We start from the raw sequence: 10452 nt of genomic DNA, 5'->3' as shown, positions 1-10452 counted from the left end.
CTTTTTCCTGGCTCATTGGTTGTATCTGCTAATTGCTTGTTATACCTTAAAAGCCACTACACAGGGGCTGGCCAGATAGCTCAGCAGATAAAAGTGTCTACTTAGGCAGATGCAGCAGCCGGGGACGATGACCTGTGTGTGCCATGCTGGCCCTGACCCCAGGGCATGCTGAGATGGTGATTGAGACTGGGCACAGTGGCACGTGTCTATAATCCCAGCGCTTGGGAGGCTGAAAACAGGAGGATCACTAAGAGTTCGATCTGTGTAGTGAGACCTTGTAGATGCTGTACTGAATACATAAATTAAAAAGAAAAGAAATCCGCTGCACAAACACATGCATGTAAAATATTGCCTATGAAAATATTTTATGGACACTATGATGTTAGCTGGTAAAAAAAATGAGTGACAAACCAGAATGTAGTAATCAACAATTCTTTGAAAAAGCCCCTGCCAGTAAGAAAATGAGGCAATTATTCAGCTAAGATAGACATGAGTCTGTATGGATAAACATGTTTCCATGCAGGTTGGAAACAGATGAATTACTAATTCAAACCATAATTGGGTTGCTTTTGGAGAGTTTTGAATCCCACATAACACCACTAATTAGTTGCATAAACTAGCATTTGGCCTACTTATTGATAAATTTGAACTAATGACATTTCACAGGACTGTTAAATGAGATACTTAAAAATTGCCTGAAATTTAGTAGGTACTGAATTTTTGTTCTTTCCCTCTATCCTAGCTCACTTTATTAATACACTACAAAATATTTTAACTCAGAGTAAGATGAAGTTTAGTCATATTTTTTCTTAGTGATTAGTACATGTGCTAGGAAAACTCCAGAAAGAATCTTTAAGGCAATATCCTTTAAAATATGAACCATTCAAAATAAAATGTCTAAAATGTAGTTTTCAAATTATTGTATAATCTATAAGTAGCAAATACTAGCTACTTATAGGTCCATTTGTGATAAATTTATTTTTAAAAAATGCATGCAGTGATCCATAGGCAGTATATTTAACTTTAAAACTTACATTTCGCGATAACTTTCCTAAAAGTACTTAAGATAGTTTTAAAACTTGAGCTGGGGCCAGGGAGATGGCTCAGTGAAATAAGTGCTTCCCTGGCAAGTGCAAGGACCTGAGTTCAATCCCTGGTTAAAAAAAAAAAAAACTTGAGCTGTAGGGGACTCAGGTCAACAATTTCTGACACTGCCAGTGAAGCAGAAGACCCAATACTATTATGGACTACTGAACTCTTTTAGATTATTTTGTTGAATTAACATACCTGTAATATTCAAATAATAGAACTTAACAAACAAAGGGTATACAGATGAATGTCCATTTTGTATCTGTGTATTCAAAGTGGTTAGGATAGATATATAGTTACATTCTCTTAATGAATAGAGTGATTTGTTCTAATGGTGTTTGTAGATAGGATATTATGTCCACATCTTGTACAGCAATTAACCACTGGGAGGAATGTATGCAATGTGTTAATTATTGAAACTGTCCTGTCAATTTGATTTGAAACTGTCTCATTGTTATTTGTTTATCAATAAAATCATTGAAAAAAAAAATTCTTGTATCTAAATCATGAAATAACGCTCATAAAATAAACCAGAAAAAAGCTACTACCTTATTATTAGACTTTTCCTGAATTTATGTCACATTAAGAAAAATATGTACTTTAGAAACTTCCTCATTAATCAATGACAATTGAATTGAAGGCTATATCTGTATGATTAGTCTCAAATTCTAGAATGATGTGCAAGAACATTTTGCAGTCAAGTTCATATATGCTAATTTGAAGAAATAAATTATTTCCAAGATAAGTACTGTGCTATAAAGAATATATGACTAACATGAACTTAACCAATGTTAAGTATGCAAATATGAACTATATTTTCATAGCTTAAACTTTTTTCTGCAACTAATATTGCTAAATTACTTACACAACATTACTCAAGGATAAATTATATCCCAATTTCTGTTCCAATTATTATTGTTTTAACTGGAGAGCTGTACTTAAATTTCAACCTGTTACATATGTCCATAAAACATGTATTGTGAAATTGATTAATAAACCTTGTACCAAGGTTTGTGAACAAATGTATGAAATATATTAAATTATCTATACCCAAAATTATTTGCCATTTTTCATTGTGTGAAACAATTTTTCATGTTCCTTTTCTTCTTACTTCTTCATAATTTCTTTGTCTTTTACTATTTTATTACATGCAAATTCTTTTTGTTCTATACATCTCATTTTTTATACCCCTACTAAGTGTCCATCTCAACAAAAGGTGGTGAGTAAATATTTCTTTACATGGAATTATATGAACATATAAACATCAACAGAAAAAGATAATTTGAGTGTAATCTCTGATAAAAGAAAAATCAGGTGGGAAAATCTAAATTTTTAATTATTTGGGTTTTAGGGATTTCTTTCATAGGTATATGTGGTGACTTCACTGGTCTCTCAGGAGACTAGCTACTACTTCAGGCTCTCCAACTTCTAAAGAAAAAAAAAGAATCATTTAAAAGTTTAATTGCTAATAGATTTAAATTATATGTTTTATTACACACATCTTATGAAATCCCTTTATAGCATCTAATTCTAAGCAATAGTTACATACAAATGTTTGTTTCACGACTTAGTCTGCATAGATTTGTTAACATTGTAGTGATGCTATTTTCAGTGATTTAGATGGATAGTATTGTATCTGTATTCTAACCATCTGTTATTACTGTTACTACGATCATGGAATTTTCTATAAAAAGGAAAACAAATTATCAGTGTTTTAAAGTTATAGTTAAACAACATTCGGGCTGGCTAGATAGCTCAACGGACTAAAGAGCCTACTAGGCAGTTGTCTGGGCAGGGGTTCGATTCCTGGCATGCTGTGCTGGCTCCGACCCCCGGGGCGCGCTGAGACAGCGACTGACACGGTGTGGTGATGCCCGCCTGTAATCCCAGCACTTGGGAGGCTGAAAACAGGAGTATCATTATGAGTCCCATCTGTGTAGGGAGACCCTCTAGGTGCTGTACTAAATACATTTTTAAAAAACCCAACATTCAACAAGAGATAAAAAAGTATCTCCAATAAATTACTTCTCCCAATGTTTGACTCTGTATCAATCAAAGTAAGTACCGATTAACATTTTTATTTAGTACTTTGAAATCACGCAAATCAGAAAGTGTTAAAAATATAATTACTTCAGTTATATGTAATGTATTTTGATGCTGCTCTAGTACTTGCAAAATCTCCAACCAAGGCTGGCTAGAGGTATGTTGAACATGTATATATAATTTTGTTGGTGAAAGCTTTATTGAAAGACTTAAGTGACTACATCTGTTCCCAAAGTAGTTATCATTCTGAATAGTTCACCTTGTTACTCTAATCTTCCATTTCTTCTTCAGGATATAGAGCCAAATGTATAGTGTTCTGGTGAGAAGCCAATAACAAGAGAACACGGTATGTATAAACATTCTTTGATGGGCTGGGGAGATAGCTCAGTAGAATAAGCGCTTGCCTGGCAAGCTCAAGGCCCTGAGCTCAATTCCCAGCACTGCAAAATAAACAAATAAACAAATAAAATAAACATGCTTAGAAAATAAAATGCAGGTGGCAAACACATGGGCTAACCTGAACAACCTTGCAGGGTGTACCGTGATAATATTTATAATTATGTTGTCACTAAACTCTCAGTTCCATGATTCAATTATCCTGGGACTAAGATGAACCAAAGTAAATGTAATGCCTTGAAATAAGTACGTCTTACTGAAATTCTAGAATAGATCTAGCATTGTGTATCAGCCTTAAAAGATGAAATTTTTAAATTTCAAAGTTTACAGAAACATTGTAGGGGAAAAGTGATTAAAAAGGTGAAATCTTCTTTATTTATAAGTCATCTGGAGACAATACTCAGTCTTTTCTGATTGGAACAGTGTTGTGCTGTCAGACAGGAAAATTTTAAGCCTACATGTTGGACATTTTCAACTGTTATTTCATGCAGCTATATGATTTGCAAAATAGACAAAGAAGAGAGAAAAGATAAAAACTCTAAGTAGAAAATATAACTTTATAACTACATTTTACAGAATATTCCAAGAGATATCATTGGCTATTTTATTATTTTGAAAATATTACTTATTTTAACAACCAAAAATCCCCAATTTCAACATTGGAAATGATAAATTATTGAAAAATATGTAGAACCAAGATGCCATTTCAATGCCATTGATACCACTATACTGTTGAACAAATACTATATGAGGTATTAAACATTGTACATAATCATACACCGAGGATTTGAATTGTAGCTCGACCAGTTGTTCAAGGCCACTAAAATACTGAAGAGGATTATTAACAGTGGGGAGGATCAGAACTCCAAAGGCTTTTCTAACTCAAAATTGGAAATGGTGATTTCACTAAAACATCGTAACTGCTAAGAATTATAAATAATTCATGACACAAAAGCGACATCCACTTCTAATGCTTCGTCATCTACTACATTAACTGAGTGATGTTATCGTGACTATCTGGGATATGCACAGCAGTAGGGCGCTTCATGAGAGTGCCATTATGACACACAGTAATCAGATTTCATCACTTTTGACGGTTGGTGTAACTTCTACATTTTACACCGAGCATCACCATGCCGTACTAACACCGCAGAAAACAATCAAATTCCTGTATTTTGATTGTGTGGGTGTAGAACAATCTAAATGTGAGCAACATGTACGAGTGGCTCAAATGCTAAAATTTAGTTTTAAGTGGTACTTATAGTATGAATTCAAGAACTAGGAAATTGCTCTTTTTATATAAATTTAAAATATGTCGATGGCTCCAGTTTCATCCGGTCTAATTTTCTTCAGTATTGAGTGACTTAGTTTTCAAATTCATTCATTTCAGTGATTTGCAAGAATTATGAAAGTACAACACCTCCAGAGAGTAATGGTCCACAAACATTTAGCTTAAGTACCATGGTTGTGCTGGTATTTTATATCATTGGTTATTTTATTATTTTGAAAATAATACTTATTTTAACAACTAAAAATCTTCCATTTCAACATTGGAAATGATAAATTATTGAAAAATATGAAGAACAAAAATGCTATTTCAATGCCATTAAAACACATCCATCTAAGTATGATTAGAGACCTGGCTAACAAGGTGGAAAATATCATTTTAAAACCCGTGTCACATAACACACAGCCACAACAAGAGTTATTCAAAATTCCCAGGTAAGACAAAGTTGTGAATACCAAAATAAAGAACATACATTGACAAAAAGAAAGGAACTTTTGAAAGGATGGCACAACTGGCATAAAAGGTCATTAATTGCTAATAGACCCATTGAGGTATGGTTGCTGAATGCAGGATTAGGGCAACGCAGACACACAGAACTTTTAACTCTGAAACATCCAATATAAGAAGAACAGGACCAGGGGAATAGCTCAGTGGCACAGTGCCTGCCTGGCAAGCACAAGGTCCTGAGTTTGGTTCCCAGTACAAAAACAAAAGACAAAAAACAAACAAACAAAAATAAAGCAGAGTAAGATGGACAAACACGAGCAAAAATAAACACTTTCTCAACACTAATAATTCTACATTTACATAACTGCTATATGCAATATGAAATCTGGCCCAAATGATGACAGAATCTATATGCAAAGTTGCCATTGACTTAGGAGAATTAGGAGAGTGGTCGTTCACAAATAAATTTTGTTAAAATTCATCTTGGACTAGAATCATTTGGAAAGTAGATGAAAAATAAGTAGGTGAGAATTCAGGAGTTAGGAAGGATAATATTAAGATTAATTCTTTTAAGCCTTTCCCAAATGTCCATTCATTTATAAAAAGGAGATAAATTTTCTTTGATCTGAAGAGATTTTCCACACATGTATAGTGTACAGCATCCTATATACATATGGCAGCCCCTATGTACATATGTATACACTATCTATATACCGTTAAGTGTATCCACAGCTTTAACTCAAAGAAAGTGAGTTATTGACCCAGTAATCATTGCCAGACAATCCAAGTGCTGAAATAAATAACAATGATCACTGACAGAGCTAATTCATCCCTCCATTGCTCAAGACTGAGAGTAAATTTTTTTTTCCATTTTTCCTTCATTGCAACACTGATTGTCATCAATAACCTTTGTGCTTCTGTATAATGCCCATTTCAGGTGTAACATATATTCACATAAAACATTGGACATTTTAAATAAGCATGCTGGAACACAGGCAGGACCATACATCCATGCACAGAATATTCTGAATATGTTTTTCCAAACTGACTGCAACATTGACATGCACCACTACCATATTGGTCCTGTACAGCAAGGAATGTACAGCTGGAGCAACCGCAGCAAGTTTTGCTTGCAAGGGTTTCTTTAGAGAACACTTCATAGAGAAATGAGACAGAATGAATGAAACAAGTATCTCCCAAAACAAAAAAAAAAAAAAAAGAAGAAAAGAAAAAGAATTCCTCCCACATGTTAACACCGAAAACCTGGCCACTTTCCTCATTCCATGTAAAGCCGCGCCTCGCACAAAATTCTGAGTGTAAATGTTTACAAAAGACGTGTATCAGTGTCTTAGTGCTTTTCCCAGCCACTGGAAAAGCTCATCTTGATAGAGCGTTTTCCAGCGTACGTTGGCTTCGACGGTTTCCACAGCTCGTGTGAAGGAGGCAGCAGCGACCCCATCATAGTTCTTCATGAAGTTCTTTAGCTGGAAGCGAAATATAAAATAGTAAATTTGCAGGTCACAACATGAGCTCATGTGCAATAGGCAGAAGAACCCATCTGAAGCAAAGTGCCCAGCTGAAAAGCTCAACCAGTCCTCTGGCACGAATGTCACTTGCTTTCAGTTAATTAATTAATCTACTTTTATTTAATAGGACACGTTTGCAGTACATACATTTGACAGTCACTTAGGGAGTTGGAACTTGTACATGACACAGCTGTTTCTCTTTCTGATTCCTTTCTCCCCCTCCCGCCCTCCTCTTCTAATTCTTTTTTCCCCTTCTTCATTCTTGTTGATGTTATAACTTTAGTTCATGTTTATGGCTTAAAACAGCCACATTCATTGAAGTTGTTAGGATTCTGTACAAGACATATCTTCACTCTATATATTTCCCCACACCTTTTCCCTACCCCTTGCCCATGATTCCCTGGACTCCTCCCACCTGCAAGGGCTCCTCCCCTTGTCTTCTCCAATCCTTCCTTTATTGCTCTCTTAGCTGAGCCATGCATGTATTATTACTCTCCCATCAACACTGGTATAGATAACACCGCCGACGTGTAAGTCCTTAGGCCTACATGATGTTTCAGAGACTTGAAGGACATTTGTGCAAACCATCAACGGTACACTTGGGATCAAACAAGTGCTGACGAGTGACAACTTGATGTTAAAAAAACCAAAACCTCTAGCACCACGTCATGGTAATACTGCATTTTCCTGTACACGCATTCTAAGAAGCATCTTCAGAGCTAAGAAGGCCAATCATACTCATGCACCTGACTGATTACTTCAGCTTCAATTGCCTTTCCCTGCTCTGGAACTCATCCCATTTCTTCATCCCATTAACTCCCAATTTTGCCTAGGCAAACCTGAAACTTGCTCTCCCAGGCCTGTAAATTTGCAGCCTCATGAAGAAACGTTCTTTTTTATAAAATTCATCATTTCAGTGATCAGCATACTGTTTATATGGGGAAATGGGCCTTGCCTTGATAGCACAGTCAGTACAGAAGGTATATTTAGTAGCAAAAGACAATATAACAAGCAATATAAATTAATTGTAATGCAATTTGAAATGAAAAGACCTTCCCCCACCCCAGAAAAAAAGTGGACATTACCTTTGGAATTATCCAAAATTCATCTTTTTTATCACTAGGGATTAAAATAGATTTATTCTCTGAAATAGTTGGATGATATTGTGACAAAGGCTACTTATAACAGCAAGGCATACATAACATAGAAAATAGCCTTAAAACTTGAATATAAAATTTAAGGCTCATATTTTGTTTGTAAAGAGAAAATCATTCTTCATCGTCTACAAATAAGTAATATAGAGTTTGACAGTATCATTGGTGTCAAGGGATTACCAAATTTATTGGGTGTTGGAAAAAGTAATAGGTCTATGAAACCCAGATGATTAATGATATTGCAATCATCCAAGTAACTAGATTTAGAAAGAATAAAGGGGAAATATGGACCTATTTAGCTAGAGAATTTGAGCATTTGAGTTAGAATTTTAAGCACTTTGTCATAATTTGTATTGATATCAGACTATCTAAAAAGAGTTCATCGAATCTAGGAATACTCTGCCATTCCCGCTCCAGATTAAATCCTAGCAGCTTTTCTTTCTGCCTAGTATGTCTTAAGAAACGGGCAACCAACCAGCAATCACAATGCTAATCGACAAATGTGCAAAATCAACTTGCAGTGAGGGAACATTATGAGGTGTAATTAGTGTGGGACGTGACTGTCACATGGTGGATGCCACATGGAAGGAAACAGAGTGCATGGAGACAAGCTCAGGAGCAGGGGGACAGCATAAGGGTACAGAAGGGACTTAATTATGCCTTGCTAAATTAATTTAGATTTTAGTTTGTGGGTAGCTTTGTTTGTTTATGAAAGTGCTTCTCTGATTACATAATACCTCCTAGTTTTCTCCAAGGTTATCATCTATGGTCCTTTGCAAAGCCCTTTGTCTAGTTATATTGGCAATTGATAATCTCACAGCTACATCCTTGTAAAGATTTCAAAATCATTACAATTCTATAGCAAACATGTAAAATGCACAACGTCTACACAATTGTTAGTGTTCGTCCTAAAAACTGATCAGACATTTGACAAAAGTTACACACATTAAGAAAGAAGAAAGATAAAAAAGGCAGGAATGCATTGAACATCGCCAATATTTCAGGCACTGCCCTCCCTGAAGTACTAACAAGGAAGTCTAGAGAGTACTTGAACCATAATTTGGAAAATAGCTAATTATACACCAACACATTTTTATGATCATGGTCATGTTTAGACTTATTCAGGCTACATTTCTAAAGCCAGAAATAATATCTTTTGTTCTATGTTTCGAGTTTTATGCTTTCTTACAAAAACATGATGTTAGGTGTCATTATTTGCTATATTGTATGCCAATCAAAAACATAGCTCTCCTTTAAACTATGTTCTGCGTTGTATTTTTCTAGACACTCACTGAATATGCTAGTGATAAATGCCCCACTGGCAACTTGAGCTCCATGGAGCATGCTCTTGGCCTCTTTGTGAAGCCAACCTGAACACTGAAGTAAAACTCTTCAATCTTCCTTAAAGGCAAGCTGTGCATTTGAATGTGAACATATTATTGTGACAAGGATGGTAGGTCAGGTTATCTCGCAGGAGAGTTCTGAGTAGACAATGTATCTGGTTGGTCTCTAGTGATTCATTTCTTAAATCACTATGTAAGTGCATTAAATACTTCCCCTGTGAGCTCTGAGAGCCTGAGGTAACTCACGGGTAGGCCCTAAGAGCGGCTTATCCATCAGAGCACATCTGGCCCACTTTGCAGGGTGGCCATGAATTGCCGTCACGGCTCATATTCCTCCGCTGCTCCTGCCGCAGACATGTGGGCCAAGCAGTCGTGGAAGCGCTTCTAGAGCATTTCTGCAGTGTCTTGTGACCCTTGCTTCACCTTACAGGACTTGGAGAAGATGGAAGGCATTTAGCATTGCTTCTTCAGTCTTTTGTAGGTTTTCTGGTGCTTTTCACTTTAAAAATTATTATTACGTTTCCTACATATCTATGCCAAATTTTGCTTGTCCTTTAAAAAATCTTGAATATTTAGACACTCTTACAAAGTATAATTTAGTAAAATATTGGTGTTGTTCATGCACCCTGGTATTCTTAGTAAGAAATTTCTGTGTAGATTTACTTATTGAATTTTTCTGCTTTTCTTTTCCTTTTTTTGTTTTGGTTTTGGTTTTGGTTTTGGTACCCGGAATTGAACTCACAACCTCATGCTCGCTAGGTAAGCACTATGCCACTGAGCTATATTCGTGGCCCAAAAATATTTTAGTATATTTTGAAGATCTCTTATTTCAGTGTACTCTAGACCCTAATGCCATATGCGAATTATTTTTAGAGTACATTGCAAAAGGCAATACACTTTATAGAAATAAAATTAGCCATTGTCAGACTGTGAGGGGTAAGTCTTTAACATTAACAGTGTAAATGGGACGTCTAGTATGCCAGGACCCATGTAACCCTGAAACAGTGTCAAATATTCTGGTATTGTTCACCAGGCAGGAGAAACAGGTGCATGAGGAGACTGCTTAATAGACAAGAGAATCAAAGATCCCAAGGGCCTCTGAGGTCCCAGGAGGTCAGACCTCAATTATTTTAAAATTAAGAAAGTGATGGATTACTTTGAGAACA

General features: G+C 35.6%; 1 protein-coding gene across 1 annotated transcript in view; it reads right to left on the bottom strand.

Annotated features, from left to right (window-relative positions):
• Positions 1–5844: 5844 nt before the first annotated feature.
• The window catches only part of Trhde (thyrotropin releasing hormone degrading enzyme), a 462867-nt gene continuing 458259 nt past the window's right edge, over positions 5845–10452 (bottom strand). The window contains exon 19 of the mRNA XM_004632174.3: positions 5845–6747. Coding sequence (XP_004632231.2) covers positions 6604–6747 — 144 coding nt within the window. The 3' untranslated portion in view covers positions 5845–6603. The remainder of the gene's footprint in view (positions 6748–10452) is intronic.

The sequence above is a fragment of the Octodon degus genome, unplaced genomic scaffold, assembly GCF_000260255.1.
Source record: "Octodon degus isolate 3935 unplaced genomic scaffold, OctDeg1.0 scaffold00047, whole genome shotgun sequence".
Lineage (NCBI taxonomy): Eukaryota > Metazoa > Chordata > Mammalia > Rodentia > Octodontidae > Octodon > Octodon degus.
The sequence above is the reverse complement of the archived record's forward strand: the minus strand, read 5'-3'. Positions and strand labels throughout refer to the sequence as shown.